This window comes from Notamacropus eugenii, chromosome 7, assembly GCF_028372415.1.
Source record: "Notamacropus eugenii isolate mMacEug1 chromosome 7, mMacEug1.pri_v2, whole genome shotgun sequence".
In the NCBI taxonomy this organism is placed as follows: Eukaryota; Metazoa; Chordata; class Mammalia; order Diprotodontia; family Macropodidae; genus Notamacropus; species Notamacropus eugenii.
In genome coordinates, this window is record NC_092878.1 from 34,212,170 (window position 1) to 34,234,087 (window position 21,918).

Sequence of the window (21,918 nt, forward strand, 5' to 3'; positions counted from 1 at the left end):
GAAACAACTGACAGAGAGAAGGGAAAGATGGGAGAGAAGTTGTGAAGGTGAGATTGACAAAATGTGGCCATCAACTGTATATGGGAGGTGAGGGACTCCGTGATTAGAACCTGTGTAACTGCAGAACTGGCTGTATCCTTCGAAGAAATATGGAACTTCTCAAAAGGAGTGAGGCTGGGGGAAAACATAAGGAATTCTATGGAGTTTAAGAAGCCTATGCCCTGTGTTCATAATGTCATAAAGTCAACTAGTGATATAGGCTTCAATATACATATCTGTGAGTTACCTTCATATACGTGAGAATAAATTCATATGAGCTGACAGGGTCACTAAGAAAGAGTGTAGAGGGAGAAGAGTACGCAAAAGATAAGGCTTTGGACTACACTCATATCTAGGGAGTGCAATACGGATAATGATCCAGTAAAGATGATTGAGAAGGATTGGTCATGGAGGGTGGAATCAAGATGTGGGTTAAAAGCAGGGACCTGCTTGAGCTATCCTCCCAAAACCCCTGCAAATACCTGTAAAAAATGACTCTAAACAAATTCTAGAGCTGCAGAAACCACAAAATGACAGAGTGAAACAAATCTCCAGCCCAAGACAGCCTGGAAGGTCAACAGGAGGCATATATCGCACCAGGCTGGGAGCAGAGCACACAGAACAGTCCTGCATGAGCCATGCCAGTACAGACAGGGCAAGAGCAAGCCTCGGGAGACTGAATTGCTGGCAGCTGTGGTGGTTTGCAGACTTTTCAACCCACAAACACCAAAGAGAGCATAGAAGTTTGGTGGGAAAGCTCTGTCAGACTTGAGTGGGATAGCAGCACATTCCATCTGTGACCCAGCCCTGGCCCTGAGGCAAAGGAAGCAACTTTGGGACATCAGAGGCAGCAGGAGAAGCTTCCAGAGCTCTGGGCCCACAGACTATAGGGGATTGAGCAGCTGATACAAAACCCCTGAAGCCCGGGGCAATATACCCAGCCCCATTCCCAATGGAAGCAAAGTTCTACCTTGACAAAAAGAAAGTCAAGCATTTGGCTGGGAAGATGAAAACAGAGGAAAAAAAGTCAGACTATAGAATCTTACTTGGGTGACAAAGAAGATCAAAACATAAAACCAGAAAAAGACAGCAAAGTCAAAGCTCCTATATCAAAAGCCTCCAAGAAAAATATGAATTGGTCTCAGGCCATGGAAGAGCCCAAAAAGGATTTTGAAAATCAAGTAAGAGAAGTAGAGGAAAGATTGGGAAGAGAAATAAGAGTGATGAAAGAAAATCATGAAAAACAAGTCAACAGACCCAAAAAAGTAGTGAAGAAAATAACACTTTGAAAAATAGACTAACCAAAATGGCAAAAGAGGTCCAAAAAGCCAATGAGGAGAATAATACCTTAAAAAGCAGGATTGGCCAAATGGAAAAGGAAATCCAAAAGCTCACTGAAGAAAATAATTCCTTAAAAATTAGAATGGAACAGATGGAAGCTAATGACTTTATGAGAAACCAAGAAATTACAAAACAAGACCAAAAAAATGAAAAAATAGAAGATAATGTGAAGTATCACACTGGAAAAACAACTGACTTGGAAAACAGATACAGGAGAGACAATTTAAAAATTATGGGACTACCTGAAAGCCATGATCAAAAAAAGGGCCTAGACATCATCTTTCAAGAAATTATCAAGGAAAACTGCCCTGACATTCTAAAATACAAACTGAAAGAATCCACTAATCACTTCCTGAAAGAGATTCCAAAAGGAAAACTACTAGGAATATTGCAAATTCCAGAGTTCTCAGGTCAAGAAGAAAATATTACAAGAGCCAGAAAGAAATCATTCAAGTATTGTGGAAATACAATCAAGATAATACAAGATCTAGTAGCTTCTACATTAAGGGACCAAAGGGATTGGAATGATATTCCAGAGGTGAGAGGAGCTAGGATTCAAACCAAGAATCAGTTACCCAGCAAAACTTAACATAATATTTCAGAAAAAATAGAATTTCAATGAAAGAGAAGATTTCCAAGTATTTCTGCTGAAAAGACCAGAGCTGAATAGAAAATCTAACTTTCAGATATAAGAATCAAGAGAAGCATAAAAAGGTAAACAGGAAAGAGAAATCATAATGGACTTATTAAAGTTGAACTGTTTACATTCTTACATGGAAAAACCTTTCTTAGTTTAGAGTAGTTGGAGGAAAGATGAAAAGATAGATAGATAGATAGACAGATAGATAGATAGACAGACAGATAGATGGCACAGGGTAAGTTGAATATGAAGGAATGATATTTAAAAAATAAAATTAAGGGATGAGAGAGGAATATATTGGGAGAAGGAGAAAGAGAGAGACAGAATGGGGTAAATTATCTCACATAAAAGAGGCAAAAAAAGATTTCACAATAGAGGGGAAGAGCAGGGAGGTGAGAAGGAATGACTGAACCTTATTCTCATCACACGGGGCTTAAGGAGGGAATAATATACATACTCAATTGGGTATCTTACCCAACAGAAAAGTAAGGGGGAAGCATGGGGGGGAGGGGAAAGTGGGATGATAGAAGCTCTCGGAGGGGAGATTGGGGAAGGAGTTAGAAGCAAACACTTTTGAAAAGGGACAGGGTCAAACTTGAAAACGGAATAAGTGGAGGGTAGGATAGGATGAAGACAGATAGTTAGTCTTTCACAACATGACTATTATAGAAGTGTTTTGCATAACTACACATGGATAACCTATATTGAATTGCTTGCTTTCTCAATGAGGGTGGGTGGGGAAGGAAGAAGGCAGACAATTTGGAACTCAAAGTTTTTAAAATGAATGTTAAAAATTGTTTTTACATGAAACTGAGAAGATACATACGCAATGGGGTATAGAAATCTATCCTGCCCTACAAGAAAGTAAGGGGGAAGAAGATAATGGGGTGGGGGACAAAAGGGAGGACAGACTGGGGGAAAAGGTAATCAGAATGCATGCCATACTGGGGTGGGGGGAGGGGAGAGAAAGGGAGAGGATTTGGATCTCAGAATCTTGTACAAGTGAATGATGAAAACAAAAAATAAATTAATATAAAAAAGAAGAACAACTTAAATAAGCTAAAGGAATATTGAGTATTTATGGATGGGCTGTACCAATATAATAAAAATAGATAATTTTTTTAAAAAAAAGAGAGAGAAGGATTGGTCATACAGGTAGAAGAATCAAGATTTGGCAAGTAAGAGATCATTGATAACTTTGGAGAGTTGAGTGATGAAGTCAGAAACTAAGTTAGAAAAAGCTGGTGAGAGGAAAAGAAATGGAGAAAATGACAGCAGACAGATTTTTCTTGGAGTTTACCTGTGAAAAGGAAGAGAGATACAGGTCATTAATTTAAGGACACCTCCCTAGAAATTTCAAGATTACTGACAGTAGATGAGCAACCAAATCCAGCAGTTTTCTCAGTACCTACGGAAGTTATCTCATTTGGACATGGTGAACTGAATTTAATTAGCCAAGTCTCACCCTACTTACTTTGGGTTTCAACCCCCATTAGCCATTGTAACCAGTTAGGAGGCTACCACAATAGACTAGTCAATGGTTTAAACTAAGTTGGTAGCAGCTGAGCAGAAGAGGTGAAGGAGAAGAGCATAGAAGAGGCAGATCCAAGAGATATCATACGAGCAGTATTAATAATGGCAATTAATATATGAAAATGGGGAAAACAAAAGAGTCAAACATTATGCTAAGATTACAGAAGAGGAAAATTTGGGGAAGAGTCAAGTAGGCAGTTTTAAACATGTATAGTTTGAGGATAGCCACATGAAATTGTCTAGAAGGCAGTTGGAGATTTGAGACTAGACTTCAGCAAAGAGAGTGGGACTGGCTATATAGACCTGCAAGTCATGTTAAGTCATGGAAGTATATGAGATCACCAATAGAGAGCCTGCAGAAAGAGAAAAGGGTCAAAGATAAAACCTTAAGGGATATCTACCCCTTAGGGAATAGGAAAATACAAAAATTAACCAAGAGGAAACCAAGACAGAAAGCTTAAATAGGGAGGACAATTAGAAAAGATAAGGGTCAGAAGAACCAAGGGAGAAGACAGTATCCAGAAAATTAAAGTCCACAGAGTCCAAAGCTATACAACAAGATGAACCCTGAGCAAAACCCATCATATTTGCTAAGAATCTACTAAGGACCCTGACAGTAGTTTCAACTAAGTGGTAGAGAGAGAATTCAGATTTCAAAGGATTGAGGACTGAATTAATAATATAAAAATGGAAACAAAAGTAGATTATTTTTCTCAACACGTAGAAATGAAGAGAAGAGATACTGTAATTCAGTAAGTTTAAAATGAATAATAATATTAAAGGAAGACTTTTTGTTTGTTTAGGGGAAGATCTGAACATGCTTACAGGCAGACGGTAAAGATGTAAACAGAGAAATGAGAGGGAAAGCAAGACAGAGGGAGAAAAAGAAAGAGAGAGGAAGGGAGAGAGAGAAGGCGAGAAAGAGCGAGACAGAGAGAGAGAGAGAGAAGGAGAGGAGGGGGGAGATGGGAGAGAGGGGGAGAAGGAGAGAGAAAGAGGGACAAGGGAAGAGGAAGAGAGAGAAAATGAGAACAATGGATGGGGCAAGTTCCCTGTGAAGCTGAGAGGGGAGTGCATTAAGGGGACAGAATTGTGGTTAATGCTGGCAAGGAGAAAACCCTCAATTTCTCTAACTACAGCAAAGGAAAAGAAGTGAAAAAAAATTCTGCATTATGGAGGATGGGAGACCAATAAACTCAAGACAGATGGCCTCAGTATTCTCATTTGACCTCTCATTTATGACATTTCTGAAATTCAGAAACAAGGATCATCTTGTAGAGACTTTCAGGAATGCCAAAGACTTCAATAAAAGATAAAACCAACAAGATACCAAGTAAGATAAACATTTTTAATCATTTTAGTATGGAGGTAGAGATGAATAGCACTTGCTCATTTTAAACATGATTCTTTCAGGCTCAAGAACTAAGTTTATGAGTTTGGGGGACTGAGAAAAATTGCTAAAACATGACTAGTAAATTAGTCAACAGACTGTCATCTTAAGGTGGAAACTACACTTGAAAACAAAATGAAAAATCATCTTGGTGAAAATAAGCTTTGAGTATTTAATGCTAGAAGGAAATGCCTGTCTTAGCTCTGACCTTCTCTCAGTGGAATGCTGCTAAGACTACAGCATTCTCCCTTGAATCATTTGGGAAATGAAGAGAAGTATTTATGCAGAAAAGCATTAAGCCTGCAAAAAGCAAGACAAACACCTCAGACTGAATTCAGATGCAGAAAAAAACTGAAGTTTTAGAAAGTTTTTATAACTAAAACCATAAAGTAAAATGATTGTACCATGTTAACTACCATGTTAAAACTTTATTCAACATTCAACTCTTAGAAACTAAGAGATCTGGGAAATTTTTCAATAGTTAAGCTAGAGGCCTCTTAAAAGAGGCCGTTTTAAAAGAACCTAACTATGAAACAAACTGACTGATAAGGGCATATACAGCTAGTCATCTCCACAAGAAGACTTTCCAAAGATAAGTATAACTTTCCTTGATGTTACAGAGAACTCCTTGATCGGTCACAGTATGTGGGTCTAATGAAATCACCTTGCAGAAATCCCCCATTACAAAATGCTCTTGGTGGCAGATTATAAGGGATTCTCTATAATGCTCAATAGCTCCCTAGATAAAACACAGCATATTCCCAAGGATGGTTTAAGCCCAGGGACAGTAAGTCATGACTATGTGAGGGCTTCAGACTACTGATTTACATAGTCACAGATGTGATTATTTTCCTGAAAAATGGCTAACCATGATTTTGTAGAGTCATATATTTATGAAAGATTTAAGCTATGCAAGGTTTATCTGTTCTCCTTCAGCCTTTGTTTAATGTGTAAATTCACTGAAGGGGATCTCTGTTTATGTCTTCCTGTGCAGAAGCTGTGGCAAGGGATGGAAAATTTAAAAGGGAAAAATAAACAAAGAAAAACTAATTATTTTCAAAATACAGATTTTTTTTTTTTTTAGATTTCAAGGAGAAAAGCCAAAATTACCTGAGAACGTATCTAGCTCATATCTAGCCATAATGGTAATTTGATGCTTTGTTCAGCATGCAAACTGTACTAATTGAGATAGTGGCAAACTAAGATTAATCATCCTCTTCTGAAACTTGAAAACTCGAAATTCTGTGCAGAAGTGTTTAAGAAAAGCTAAGTGACTGTAACTTGCTGACAAATGAAAGGCCGTAAGATACTATAAGCTGATGATATGGTCACTTTATTTCTTACAAATTTCATCTCACATGAAAATTTGTAATACACAGTCCAAAAAGTACCTTGATTATGATGGAATTTACTCTGGAAGACGCATGTGCTTTAGAAATGGTAACCTTCACTCCAGCAGAAACCACAGACTGGTGGGGTCTGCTGACCATCATATATATTTTCAAAAATATCAGTTAATCATACATAAATACATCACATAGTTTTAAAGGTTGCATCCACTAAGTGGACAACAGTGACTTATGAGTCATACCTCTGACAGCATTTCATATTGGCCTCTTCTCCCCAAAGCTATAGTCAACAGATCATAGACCACTGATGCACTTTGTAAGCTGATGATACGATCACTTTTGTGCTCTGGTATCCTGCTCAATACAGCATCCCGGTTTGCCTAAGAATATCAAAAAGAAAAAGGGCTTTGAGAAGGGACAGTACATAGATTAAATATCTACTTGCTGTTTATAAAAAATTTTTCACATAAGTGCTCCAACAATGTACAGATCAAGTATTGGAGCAAATTAGGAAACAGGAGGTACAAATTCACTCTTGGAAATTGAAAGCTGGTCATTATAGAACAAAAGTACACTGTTCTGCACAAAAATACCAGGATTTCTCATATTTGAACAATAAGGCTTTTTCAAAAGACTGCTTGTACCTAAATCAAATATCTACAGGAAGCTATTTAAAACTAATATAAAGTAAAATTATTTCCCCAGATGCATATATGTACCTATGGAATCCTTGCATACATGGTGTTGTTTTAGGAGAGCAAAACTATACAACCAGTAGATAGATTACCGATGTCTAACATTTACTTGGCACTTTTCCTCTAAGGGAGAGAGAGGAGAGGTAGAAAAGAAGGAAAGGAGGAAGAAAAGGAAAAAAAGAGAAGGAGGAGGGAGGGAAGGAGGATTCCTGACCACCAAAACTTCCATCATGAAATAGTGCTTTCAAATTAACAGATCCTACAGAGATTTTTCTTCCTTTCCTCTCTGTGACAAAATCTGCATAGCTATCCAATACTCACATCCTGATGCTTTTGTGACCTTGAGTAAGTCTCTTAACCTCATCAGACCCAAGTTCCTCATCAGTAAAATATGGAGATTGGCCTAGATGGCCTCTCAAATCTTTTGTGGCTCTAAACCTATGGTCCTATGCTTCTATGATCTTCACCATAATGGGCCACAAGTCAAAACATAATTCAATACAGGTTTCAGGAGTGTAAAACAGACTTACAATAGAAAGAGGCGAGCAGATTTTTTATTTAAAAAATACCACAAAGAATACCTTTCTGATTTAATGTCTCTATAGCTTAGCATACGAATATATCGCACATATTCAAGCACAATCAAATGCTCTTTACCAACCGACTTGTTTCCATTAACATTCAAGTTTAATTTTTCTACAGATTCCTAGAGAGACATTGTATTATAGATAAAAATGGTTCATTTTCCTCCTTCCTAATTACAGGGACCAAAATGATTCAAATTTGGTACCCTCTGCCTTTAATGTGACAGGCCTGGTCTCTCAATATCTCATAACTCTGGATCAGTAAGGATAGAAAGAAGGCCCCCAGGGCTATGTTCTCCAAGTGGCACAGGAAACAAGCACTGGGGTCAAACAGATGGCCATTTTGATGTTCTCCTTCCTTCATGCCATTCTGAAAGCCTGCTTACCAACTCTGCCTCCCACTAAGAAGGAACTGCCTTTCTTTTCAGCACCAACTCCTTGGCATTTACTGTTAGCACCATAGATCAGTATGGACTGGCTTCAAAACTCCCTCCTCTGAAATATAAAAGTTAGAATAAAAGATAATCAGGGCACTTCTCATTGAGCAAATCACTTCTTGTTAGAGCAGGCCTCATCTTGAAGTTTTCATTATAAGTTTTCCTGATCCAGGTGTCAATTCTAAGCCAGGGAAAGAAATGACGGATTAACTAAGTAAACTTGCTAGAAACAACTTTATTCTATTATTTTTTACTTGATGCTATCGGCCCTAAAACCATTACTCTAAAGAGAAAATATTGTAGAAATTCTGATATTTATAAGAGATCAAAATTGGAGGCCTTGTCAGCTATCAAGATGTACCAAATTTTTTTTTCAACTTCAAAAGAAAATGTTCAGAAATCTTGTGTCTACAAATGCTTAATGCATATTTTCAAACACCACTGTGGGCACTTGCTTTATTTACTATTATCTAGCTGTAGGTTTGGTAACCCCCTTTATTTTATGAAAAGATTAATCAGAGTGAAGAAACAATGAGATATGATGACAAACAGCAACCCAATCCTGAACTTACTCCTTATGGGTGGAGTGTCTAACAGATAAATTTTTGTTTCTGCTTTATAGCTAATAGTCAGACCCATAAAAATAAACCATTTTCTCAGCCACTAAAAAACAGAGTAATGTTCATTTTGACTCTGAAATGTAACATTTATTTCCTGTCTACAAACTGTAAAAATAAAAATAACTGTAGAGAAAGAAACAAGTTTTCATGATGGTAAAATTGTAACTTTTACCAATTTCTACATAATTTCTCTTTATGGAATGATTATCAGGTTGCACATAACTATTTTGATCGGGAACCTACTGCTCTGATTTCTAACCGAAGTATTACTTAGCATCTTTGTCAAATTATGTCATTAGACCTTACTATAGACTGAATGAGTTTACCAAAGCCAAAAATCTTTTGATAGTTTCTAAGGCTACTAACCCAAAGTGCCTCCAACTTTAAAGGCTGCCAGTTAACATTTATTCAATTAAAGGCAAAGAGGGATAAATGAAACGCATACCCTCCCAAACTGATACACTGCTTTTGGGGCCAGATACATTAAGTACAACCAAGCAAAGGTTAAAAGCTTAGTACAAGGGTACTGTTGTCTAAAAGTCTAATATGAAATAGCCTTAATCAAAAGAGTAGGCTATGGAACATTTTTTTTTATTTTGATATAACATCTAAGACAGGAGACAGCCAAAGAAATGTGTTATAGTGTACCAAAATTTAAGCAAAGCATTTGAAGAAAGCTCTTATGCTACGCTTGTGGGTAATGTGAAGAAATAAGACCTAGATTATAAGTGGGTTCAGAATTAGCTGGATAACTGAACTCAGAGTAATCAATAATGGCAGAGTATTCAGAGATCTGTCCTCAACTCTGTGATAGTTAATATTTTTATCAAGGGTCTGGACGAAATTTTGAAAAGTGCACCTGTCAAATGTATAAGTGATATGAAACTGAAAAAGACAGTTTACAATAATGATGGATGACAGAGACAGTATCCAAAGAAATGTCAACAGGATAGAATAATGGGCCTAATCAAATAATATGACATTTAAAAGGAATATATGTAAACTCCTACCTACCAGATTTAAAAAAATCAGAATTACAAAAAAGAAAGAACCTCAAATGTCATCCTAATCAAACCCATCGACACCTGAGAATCCCTTCTACATCTCCAGAAAGTAGTGATCCAGCTTTCTGCTAAAGACTTAGAAGATGAAGGAGCCCATCATGGTAGCCAATTCTACATTTTTTTGGTTGGAAGCTTTTCCCAATGTCAGTTCTAAATCTACTTCCCTAGTTCTGTCTTCTGGGGTCAAGAAGAACAAGTCTAACTCAATTCCATACAACAGTCCTTCAAATACTTACTTTCTTCCCAAAGTCTTCTTTCCCAGGCTACACATCCCCAGGGCTAACATCTTTCACTCTTCTGGTCACTCTTCTCTAGACAATATCTTATCAATGTAATTCCTAAAATGTGGTGCTCAAAACTTCAAAAGTACAGGATAGATAAGATATAACTAGAAAAACATTCCTACGAAAAAGAGTAGAGGGAGAGGGTGGGTTGGCACAGCATCTGGGTAAACTGAAACCTAGATATGAATCAAGGAGACACTGACATCAAAATAACTAACATCAATTGAGAGGTACACTGTACAGAATGGAGGAGCTGACAAATGCACTTTACATGATAGCAATCTTCAAGAATTTGATGGGTTTTCATGTAGAAGAGGAATTAAGACTTCTTTATTTAGTCTCAGAGAGTAAAGTTAAGAGGACTGGGTAGAAGTTGCAAAGAGATTATGGACTGATGCTAGATGTAGAGAAAAATCTTCCTAACAATTAGAGTTGCCCCAGAGTATAATGGACAGTCTCTAGGGGATGAGTTTCTCCTTGCTGCAAGACTTCTAGAACTGTTACAGAATTGTTCTTGGTCAAGTACGAGGTTGGATAGAGGTAACTAGGCTTAACCCATTTTGCATCACGTATTTCTTTGCTGCTCAGCGTTTACTTCTGAAGAGGATCAACAACATCACAGGGTGATGCTCTGACTTGCACATGAATTGGATTTACGTGAGGCAGAGTTGTGCCAAGTCATCAGCCTCACTTTTTCTTCCAAAATCATCAAAATCCAGGGCCAGGACAAAAGCGAAGATGACTGCACATGGCTTAGGATACAGTAGATGACCACACCTTGGTGTCTTCAAAGTCTGACCAAGCTCTAAGCACTCCATAGCACCTGCTCCAGCTGTTTTCAAGACTGCTGGAACAAATTACTCTCATGCACCCATTCCACCAGAAGAAGACGACCACCCTAACTCACTGATGGGTTTTAGTAGTCTAGTGAAACCTATGAATTCCTTCTCTGAATGTTTTTAAACTCATAAACTACATAGGATTACCACAGAACCCAATTATACTGAAATAGACATTTTTTTCCTCCAGCCAAGTGCATCAACCCCTGAAACTTACCCAGGTGGAGAACTTCCTGGGTTAGAAGATTTTTTGAGGTTCTAATTGTGGTATTCTATGACTGTATCACCAACCAGACTGGGAAAAATGGGGGGAGGAGAAGGAGACAGGGAGTGCCTCCATGCTTTTAAATGTCTCTCACTATCCTTGGAATACATAGTTCAATGCTTAGCATCCAGTGTGCATTTGTCAAATAGCCTGGAGTGCTGTTCTTCCTCATCCCCACCTCCAGACTTCCCTGACTCTCTTCAAGTACCAGCTGAAGTCCCACCTTCTGTAAGAAGCCTCTCTCAATCTGCCTTAGGACTACGCCTTCCCTCTGGATTATCACCAATGCTCCAGTGTATCCTAGCTGTCTCTTATTTACATATAGTGGCTTCCCTGCTATCTCCTGCATTAGACTCCACGTTCTTTCAGAGCAGGAACTGGCTTGTACCTTTCTTTGTATTTCCAGCGCTTAGAACGGTGTTAACAGGCACTTAATAAATGTTTACTGATTGACGGACATAGTAGGCACTTAATAAATGTTAGCTTATCAGCTACTTGAACACATAAATATATCACGTACAAAATAGAATGAAATAGAATACATAACATATTGGGTCTAGAAGAGATCCCAGAGGATCACCTAATAGAAGTCTCTTATTTTACTGATGATAACTGGGGCCCAGAGGTATGAAGCAACTTAACCAAGATCATACAGCTATTAAGAGGCAAAGCCAGCATTCAAACAAAGACCTAATCCCCAAACAGGCTTCTCCTCCTACATACCATGGATATCAGCTATCCTGGATCACAGTCCCAATATTGCTACTGTACCAAAAATGTTCAAAACTGAAAACTCATGTCACTTTTAATTTAAGAGCAAACAAGTTCCATATTAGGAGCACCTGAATAACGCAGTAGAGTGCCAGGGCTGAAATTAGAACATTCATGTTCCCAACTTCAAATCTAGCCTCAGATACTTACTAGCTGTGTGACCCTGGGCAAGTCACTTGTTTGCCTCAGTTTCCTCATCTGTAAAATGAGCTCAAGAAGAAAATGGCAAACCACTCAAGTATCTTTACCCAGAAAACCCAAAATAAGATCACAAAGAGTCTAACATGACTGAACAGCAACCAGAGTCTCATATTGTCTACTACATTTCACAGTAGGGAAGCAGAATACGCTGAGGAAAAAAACCCAAAAAACTTTTATAAAACAAAAAAACAAGTATAAATTTTATATACTTGTCAATACTAAGAAAGATTTTTACGATGATGATGATGGTGATAGCTAACATTTATATAATACTTACTATGTTCCAGGGACTGTGCTAATATTATCTTACTTGATCCTGACAACAATCCTGAGAGGTAGGTGCTATTATTATCCCCATTTTACAGATGAAGAAACTGAGGCAAACAGAGGTTCAGTGACTTGTCTAGGGTCACACAGTGGCTGAGGCTGGATTTAAAGTCAAATCTTCTTGACCCCAGACCCAGCTCTCTATCCACTATATCCTTTCAACAATCTGATTATGACTATATTCACAACCTCATGGCTATTCTTAAGTTCTAACATATCAGGGACTTCCGCATAGGCCATGACCTTTGGCGAAGTCTGGCTTGTTACTGTGATAGGTAGCTTAACTCAGGGAAGCAGCTGGCTGGCAGAGGAACTCCAGCCAGCCAGTGCTCAAGTAACATAAGGTTGGTCAATACAGAACTGACCCCAAAACTGCTAGATTACTAAGACAAAATAAGAGTGTCCCCTCCCTATTTCCACATTACCCTCTTCCCTCACAAGCACCCTTTTGTGACTTCCTATTCAAGGGGATTCTTGATAGTCATCTGATTACAATTCTATAAAAATGGGGTGTGTGTGCGTGTGTGTGTGTGTGTGTGTGTGTGTGTGTATGTGTGTGTGCGCGTGTTTGCTATGTTGATTGGAAGGACATACACAGTATAATTTTGCCATGAGTCTAGTTCAGTTTATTTATACTATGCTGATGTCAGGATTTAAGAAGAAACTCTGGGTCTCATGTCAACACAGAGTCTGACCAGGACAAAGACAGTGTGTCTGAACGATAAAGGAAACACAGTTAAAAAACAGACTGTCCTGGTCTCTCAGCACTAATGAGTGCGCCTTCCCAGAAACAATGATAATGAAGCACTCCCTCTAGGAATCATACCCCTCCTGCATCATCTGATCAAAGGACCAGCACCCTGGCCACAGGGAAATCCCAGTGGAGGAAAAAAAATTCTATATTGCACTTACCATCGATTCACTGATCAGCAACAACAATAGGGCTTCCTCAATATTCTCCTGGGGGCAAAATATGCTGCCAAAACAAAACGAAACGTGAACCTTAGAAAAGCCATGTTAGAATAATGTAAACATGCATTACTATTAGCAGAGCAGAAATTATGATGGAAGCTTCTACATTCACAATACCAAGCAATAGAACACTTGGAATTTACTGGATTGTTTGGGAACAATATCCCGTGGCATTTATGTATGTTAATGGGAGGGAACCAGTCTACTTACAAAAGTATGTTTTAAACATACAAAGAAAAATCTACTTAGCTATAAAATGTTATTGAGTATGGTAGCAAGCCTCATGCATACAAACTGCAGGCATGTTAACATATAGGATTATTCCTATTTTCTTATTTTTTTGTGAATGAAAAAAGACAAAAAGATTTTAAATTATCTTCTCTACCCAGGATAAATTCAAGGAAACTGGTCATATCTTAACATGCCATTTTTACACTGGGTACAATTCAATTCAACCTACAACAAGCACTTTAATCTGCATTATAACATCAGGATGAACTTTAAATTCGTGAACTAAAAGGAAAGTTTTTCATTTGCTCAGGATCACAGAGGAGAAGTCAAAAAGTAGCCCTAGTCTCTACTTTCTACATCTCATTGTTTTCATTTCCAGATGCTACTGCACTTTTAATTTTGCAATTTCCCTCCTTTCTTTCTGTTCTGAAAATCTCCAAAAGTCTTTAATGGTAGCTAAGTAAAGATTTCCAGTCAGATTAAAAAAAAAAAACTTTTCCCCTGGAATGAGAGAAGAATATTTGGCTAAGCAAGTAACTGAGTTCAACAGATCAAGTCTTAAGCTTCATCTTATAAAACAGTAAAATAAGAATTACTCTTACTTACTTTAGAATTAGCTGATAAATATAAGTATTTTTGAAATATTTTTTGTTTTTATGTAGGTTTAAAGGGAAATGAGACAGTAGACAACAAAACCCAACGCTACTGCTTATATTTTAGAAATATAAATTACAGATTTGAGATGTTGCAGTGAACACTCAGCCATACAGAGTGTTAAAAATTTTATAAGATAAAAAAGAAAGGTCAAATCTTGGCCCTAGAAAAGATGACAAAATGAACCTCTTTCCTTTCCTTTGACAGGTAGGGATTACAGCTGTGGAATGTTGCAGTCAGAGAAGCAGCTCTTTTAGTTAGTTCTGCAAAACTATTTTTCTTTGTCACAAGGGAAAGATGCCTGGGGAGAACCAGAGAAGACTGATATATATTAAAAAAAAAAAACAAACAACTTTTAAGGGGGGTTGGGAGGGAAGGGTGGGCAGATGGGAAAAGGAGTATTGGAACTTGCTAGGGTACTAATTAAACAATCAACTCTGGGCAATTAGGGATTTTTCCTTTAATGGATTTTTTGATTTAGAAATATTGCCTCTCCAAATGCCCAGTTTTCACTAATTTTTACAGACTTTCAAATGTTCTACAATAATTTCCAGGTAATACAGCTTCTGCTAAAATGTGACTGCATCATCAGGAACATTGCCCATTTGTTTTAATGGTGAAATATCTCAGTGTCAGTTAAGTCCCATATTCCATCTAAGCCCACTACAATACACAAAGGCAAAGTAACAGGGTGCTTACCACAGTTCCTAGCAAGTAACATATTTACTGACTTCAATTCAATCTCTTCTAACTTGCCCAACTCCTCTAATGGAGGGGTGAACTAAAGAACAATGTCAAAGTCAAATGATGAGCAACCTAAGAAGAGATTTTTAAGAAGGTGCTGTATAATCGACAAATGAAGATGGGTGGAAAGGAGAAAAACCTCTTAATAATTAAGAATTAGCTCTACTAGAGTCAGAGCTAGAAGAGAACTCTGAGACCATCTAAGGAACTTCCTCATTTGACAGAGAAGAACACAAAGATGCCAAGAAGTTAAAGGTTATCAACAAGTAATCACAACTTCATGAAATTTACATAAAAAGTATATTACAAGACAACCCAAAGAGTTCACAATCCACAAAGAAGTTTGCATATTTATAACAGTGGGAGACAAAGGAAGGAGAAGAAAACACAAACCCCACCTAAAGGGACATCCTATGAGGGGAGATAAGGTGCAGTAAGGGTGGGAAAAGGACAAAACCCCTCCCAAAGGGGAGGAGCAAGGCAATGGCAAGTGTGGAATATGAATGCAATGGAAAACTATTTTAAGAAATAATGAACAGGCAGACTTCAGAAAATCCTGGAAAGACTTATATGAACTGATGCTGAATGAAATGAGCAGAGCCAGGAGAATACTGTACACTGTGTGCAAAGACTGATTTTGATAGACTCAGCCCTTCCCAGAAATGCAAGGACCTAAAAACAATTCCAAAAGACTCATAATGGAAAATGCCATCCACATACAGAAAAAGAACTATGAAGTTGGAATGCAGAGCAAAGCAGACTATTTTCTTTTTTGTTTTGTTTTCTTTCTCATGGTTTCTCCCATTCATTATAATTCTTCTATGCAATACAACTAATGTGAAAATATGTTTAATAGGAATGTATGTGTAGAGCCCATATCAGACTGCACGCCATCTTGGGGATGGAGGTGGGAAGGAAGGGGGAGAAAATTTAAAACTTATGTAAGTTAATGTTGAAAACTAAAAATAAATTAATACAAATAAAGAAAAAAAAGAGATCCCAAAGCAGAAAGTCCCAGGAATACTACAGCCAAATTTCAGAGTTCCCAGGGTAAGGAGAAAATACTGCAAGCAGTCAAAAAGAAACAATGCAAATATCACGGAGCCGTAGCTAGGACAACACAAGATAAAGCAGTTTCTACATTAAAGGATCAGAGGTCTTGGAACATGATATTCCAGAGGGCAAAAGAGTTAGGTTACAATCCAACAAAACTAAGTAAAATTCTTCAGAAGAAAAAAATAGACATTTAATGAAACAGAGGACTTGAACTTTCAAGCCTTCCAGATGAAAAAACTAGAGCTGAATAGAAAAGTTGACTTTCAAATTCAAGATGCAAAAGAAGCATAAAATGTAATCAGGAAAGAGAAATCACAAGGGATTCAATGAGGCTAATCTGTTTACATTCCAACATGGGAAAATGATACTTGTAACTTCTAAAAAGTTTCTCATTATTAGGGCAATTAGGAGCATACATAGACAAGGGGCACAAGTGTGAGTTGAATGTGATGGCATGATTACCTTAAAAAATTAACTTAAATTAGGAATGAGAAAGAAAAACGCACTGGAAGAAAGGGAAAAGTAGAGGTAGAATGGAGTAAATTACCTGATATAAAAGAGGAATGAAAGAGCTTTCACAATGAAGGGTAAGATATGGGATGTGGGAGGCAGGAGCACATGAATCTTACTCTCACTAGAATTGAGGGAATAATATACACACTCAGCTGAGTAGGAAAGTAGGAGGAGAAAGGGATAAGAAGAAAGGGGAGATGATAAAAGTGAGGGTAAATTTAAAGAGGTAAAAGTCAGAAACAAAATACTTGAGAATAAACAGGATGAAAGGAGAGAAAGAGTAGGATAAATGGGTAAAATAAGATGGAGAGAAATACATAGTAATCATTACTGTGGAAAAAAATTTTTAAAGCAAGTTTCTCTGAAAAGGACCTCATTTCTCAAATAAATAGAAAACTGAATCAAATAAGAACCATTTCTCAACTGATAAATGGTCAAAATATGTGAACAGGCAGCTTTCAAACAAAGTTATCACAGCTATCTATAGTCATATGAAAAAGTTCTCTAAATCATATTGATTAGAGAAATGCACATTAAAGCAACTCTGACTTATCAGATTGGCTAACATTGACAGGAAAGGAAAATGACAAATGTTGGAGGGGGAAATTAAAACACTAATGCACTGTTGACGAAGTTGTATACTGATTCAAACATTTTGGAGAGCAATTTGGAACTATGCCCAAAGGGCTGTAAAACCATGCATACTCATCAGTGCAGAAACAGCACTACTAGGTCTGTATCCTAAAGAGATCAAAGAAAAAGGAAAAGAACCTAAATGTACAAAAATATTTATAGTAGCTTTTTTTGTGGTATCAAAAATTGAAAATCAGGGGGGATACCCACCAACTGGGGAATGACTAAATAAACAAAGTGTTACAGACGATTGTGAAGGAATGGAATACTATTGTGCTATAAGAATTGATGAGCAGGGTGCTATTAGATAAACCTGGGAAGATTTACATGAACTAATGCAAAGTGAAATGAGCAAAACCAAGAGAACACTGTATACAGTAACAGCAATACTGTACAATGATCAACTGTGAATGACTTAGCTATTCTCAGCAATACAATGAGCACAACTCTGAAGGCCTTATGATGAAAGATGCTATCCATTTCTAGAGAAAAAACTGATAGAATCTGAATGCAGATGGAAGGATACTTCTTTACTTTCTTTCATTTTCTTGAGAGTTTTTTGGTCTGTTTTTTCTCTCACGGCATGACTTATATGCAAATATGTTTTGCATGACTACATAAGTATAACTAATGTCAAATGTGCTTGCCTTCCTAATAAGGGAGAGGAAAAAATCTGAAACTCAAAATTTGGGGGGAAAAAAAAGCTGTAACTGGAGAAAAAAATAAAATATTGATAAAAAAAATTCCAAAGAAAACTTCAGACAAAAAATGTTGATTTAAAAAATCAGAGAACAAATTTCTCTAAAATTACAAAAATACTGAATACTAAAGTATCAGAACTATAAAGGATTTTTAGGAAATAAAACACAGAACCATAAAACACTGAATGTTAATAGTAGGAAAGAACCTTATAACACAGAATGTCAAAGCTGGAAGGAAATTTAGAGAACATCTAGTCTACCTCATCCCAAATTTCCATTCATTTTATGATGGAGGAAACTAAGGCTAGAGAATGACTTGCCCAAACCTGTGCAGCAAGTAAGTGGGGGAGCTAAAATCTGAATCCAAGTCCTTAGACTATTCCACACTCTTGAAACTTAACCAAGGTCACATAGCAAGGTTTATAACAAAATGAGTTAATAACTCCCGTCTTTTATATGAACCGATGCAGAATGAAACAAGGAGAACCAGGGAAATAATATACACAGTGAATGTTACAATGTAAATGGAAGCAACAGCAACAACAACCCCGGAATGTTGTGTAATTAGAAATACCAAGAAGTGTGACTTAGGGAAGGGTGAAGTGTTGCCCTCTACCTTCCTTTTAGGAGTGAGGGACTTGATGCACGTGGAATATCACATATTCTTTTACAACCCATTGACATTTAGCTTGGGCTGTTGAATTACTTCTGTTTATCTTTTATTTCTTCTTTATTATACTTTGCTAGGTTCGACAGGATAGAGGAATATATTCAGAAACGTAGCTGTTGTAAAAACAAAATTTATCAATAAAATTATATATGTACTTGTAAAAAAAAAAAAAAAGACTCATGTCTTCCAACTCTCAAGTCAGTACTCAGAACTACCTCTTTTCATTTTAAAAATGGCAATTAAAAAAAATCTCAAACCTCTTCAAACTTTGTAGATAGGCAGTCATTCATAATAACAAAGGGCCAGAATTTTAACTCAGAAGATGAAGAACATATGAAAAAGCTTTTGAGGGAGCAAACTAATAAACAAGTTTATGTTTTAAGATAGTAATGGGAAGGGGGAGGGTATCAAACTAAATTAAATCAGTCTAGAAGAAAAGCTCAGAATATATTGCTCATCCGTCTGAATCAATGGCAAACTGAAAAAGAGGCTACCAAAGAGAAATGTCAAGGCAGGTTTACAGGGATTAAAAGCCTTGAGAAATACAATCTCTTTCCTGAGTGCTACAAGATATTTTTCAGATGTCACCCACAAATTGACTCTCTGCCCTACTGTCTCAGCTGCTACATTCTAGAGTGTTTCAAGTCTGAAGGCATTCTTCAATGTTTAACACATAGTGCATCAGAAAGAATAGTAGTTTTGGAGCTGGAAGACCTGTGACTGAATCGGTTCTAGTTGCTGTGTGACCCTGGTTAAGCTAACTTTTCTGAGCTTGCTTCTCTATCTATAAAAATGAAAAGACTGGATTCCAGAATCTGTTCCAATTCTAACATTCTGTGAATGTAGCATTTTGTAAAAATATGGTAAAGCAAATTCTTAATTACAATACTAATCTTGGCTAATTGTTCTGCATTCTGTGTCAGAATGGAAAATAGGCAAGATGCAAAGGATACAGATGGACCATATTTACTCCTTTCCTAATTCCCTCCCTATTCACTCAGAGGTTTCTCTAAACCTTACCTGGCTAGACTTCTTCAAATATTCCAAGAGATCTGTATTTTCATCAATGTGATCACTCTTTCTACACATACAATTAGCAACCCCTCCAAGCATCAGGAGGCAGTTTCATGTTCATCTTCTGGTGGCTAGTATTCTGCTGAGGAGTCTCTCTGGACTCAGCTAACCTGATCCTTCTATAACAGATACTTAGCTCATCCCTGTGCCTCTACTTAGAATCTTTAGCCAGAGAGGTCCTGTCAGAGCTTAGTCTCTGTTGGCCTGGCCTCTGAGAATCCAGTGCCACTTTCATAACAAGAATGAGAATAATTTAGTGGAGGGCCAGAGCGGACAAAGGATTAAAGGATGGGCTGTGGGGAGAAAAAAACTAGTCCACACCTTCTGTAGTCTACTGGGTCTAGCTGTCTCCAGTCCCCTCCCTTCTAATCTGCCTTTCCCTTGCTTCCCCTAAATTGGAAGTACAAGACTGTGAGGCTGTTACCGAAAACCCTGTGGGAAGACTGGAGAAGGGAGTAAAGCTTAAAGCAACTGCCCACATCCTTCCCCACCCACCCACCTCCCCCAACCCAAAGGCCTCCAAATCTGAAATGTGAAAAGAAAATTTTAAATTTCAGTATCACCTGTCACTTAAAAATCATTTCTCTCCTACTTCCTAACTTTCTCTCACAGATAACCTAGTTTAAAGTATCTTTTGACTCAGAATATCAATTTACTTAAGAGAAAAAGTGTTAACATAGGGTCAATGAACTTTGCTACTCCCTGAGGTATTATTACTTACTGAGGCACTACCTTCAGCATGCTAGAGATAAGAATTTCAGAGACAGATGAAGATGTGCAAGGGCAACAGAAAGACACTCAAATCCCTATATAATCACACTCTACCCACTCAATCATGCTCAAAAAGTATTTGTTGAGTGAATAAATTAATATAAAAATAGCCATTGAAGTTAAATTAATAATGCAATGAAGTGACTTTCTCTTCTTGCCCTTCCCTCCCCTTTTTCTGACTCTGGGTCTCCCTCTCTCAAACAGGGAGAAAGTACAACAGCTATTCAAAAGGCCAGATCCCACTGGTGATCAGCACAGAAATTTTGACCTGTTCCATTTCTAGCCTGAGCTAGTTCACCTCTTAAGTTAATTTAGTATTACCTTCCCCCCTCTGTCAACCAAAATACCTTTTAGGGCTTCAGTATTTTGTCAGACAGTGTGGAGACCCAATCGGCTTAAGCCATAATATAAGTCACTCAGAACTCCTGAGCTTAAGCAATCCACCAACCTCCTCCTCAACAGCAAGGATTACTGAGTCACCATACCTGGCCTTCTTTGCTTTTTTTTAAAGAAAAAACCAGATTTTAAAATTATCAAGAGATTTCTTACTCCCATCTCCTAATAACAAGTGTGTAAAACGAGAAGACAAAGAACTCCCATACTTTTCTCCTGTGTATACTCGGGCTCGTCGGTGGAGAGAGTAGCTTTTCGTATTGGCTCCTTTCCTGAGAGGATCATCAAGGGGTGACTGGTATGGAGCATCCTCCAGAGGATTCCAGTAGCTCTGTTCACACATACCCCTTAACAAAATTTCTGCTAACTGCCTGGCTATCGTCTGCGGATGAAACAGAAAACAAATGTTGGTAATTCTACACTGACACTGGCTTACAACAGAAACTTGCTCCTAATAACAGTGAAAGTCTTACAGTTTACACAGTACTTTAAATGTCATTCCATTGGATCCTAACAGCCCACAGGAAGCGGACAGTGCCAAGTATTATTATTCCCATTGCACAAGTGAGAAAGCTAAGCCTCATAAAGGTTAACTTATAATGTAGAGTGTTAAGCTCCTGAAGGCAGTGCATGTTTCATTTTCTGTCTTTGTATACCAGGCACTTAGCACAGTGCTAAACAGAAGAGGTGCTTAATACTTGCTTGTTGAATTGAACTACATTAAACTGCCCAAAGCCACACAGCCAGACACAAAGCCAGGACAGACTCCAGAGCCCCTTAAGCCCAGTGTTCTTCCCCTGACTGCCCAGTGGCCCCCAAAAATTTTTTTGTTAGAATGACTAGCATCACCAGGCTTCTACTGATCCAATCAGTGACTGCTTTCATAAAGATAGTTCTGGAAAGAAATTGGTAATCACCATTAAGTGGACTTGTAACTTTTTAAGCATACAAGCCCACCAAGAGTTAACAATGCACTGGAATGGAAATTCCATCAAAAGCTCAGAGGAATCATTACAATCTTATACCTACTTTTCAAGACACACTGGAGGATTTTCACCATTTCCTGCTGTCAGTTATCCTTGAATAAACTGATGCTCCTTTTTCCTACTATAACTCCATATATTTCA

The 21,918-nt window shown here is 37.6% G+C and overlaps 1 protein-coding gene across 10 annotated transcripts in view; it reads right to left on the bottom strand.

Moving 5' to 3' along the window:
• The window catches only part of TTC7B (tetratricopeptide repeat domain 7B), a 337,747-nt gene that overhangs the window by 179,688 nt on the left and 136,141 nt on the right, over positions 1–21,918 (bottom strand). For 8 of the 10 annotated variants that reach the window (XM_072624950.1, XM_072624947.1, XM_072624954.1 and 5 more), the window contains 3 exons: positions 21,001–21,173; positions 13,292–13,355; positions 6,535–6,672 (listed from right to left, as the gene is read on the bottom strand). In XM_072624950.1, coding sequence (XP_072481051.1) covers positions 6,535–6,672; positions 13,292–13,355; positions 21,001–21,173 — 375 coding nt within the window. The remainder of the gene's footprint in view (positions 1–6,534; positions 6,673–13,291; positions 13,356–21,000; positions 21,174–21,918) is intronic. The other 2 variants (XM_072624949.1, XM_072624948.1) reach the window with 2 other exon arrangements.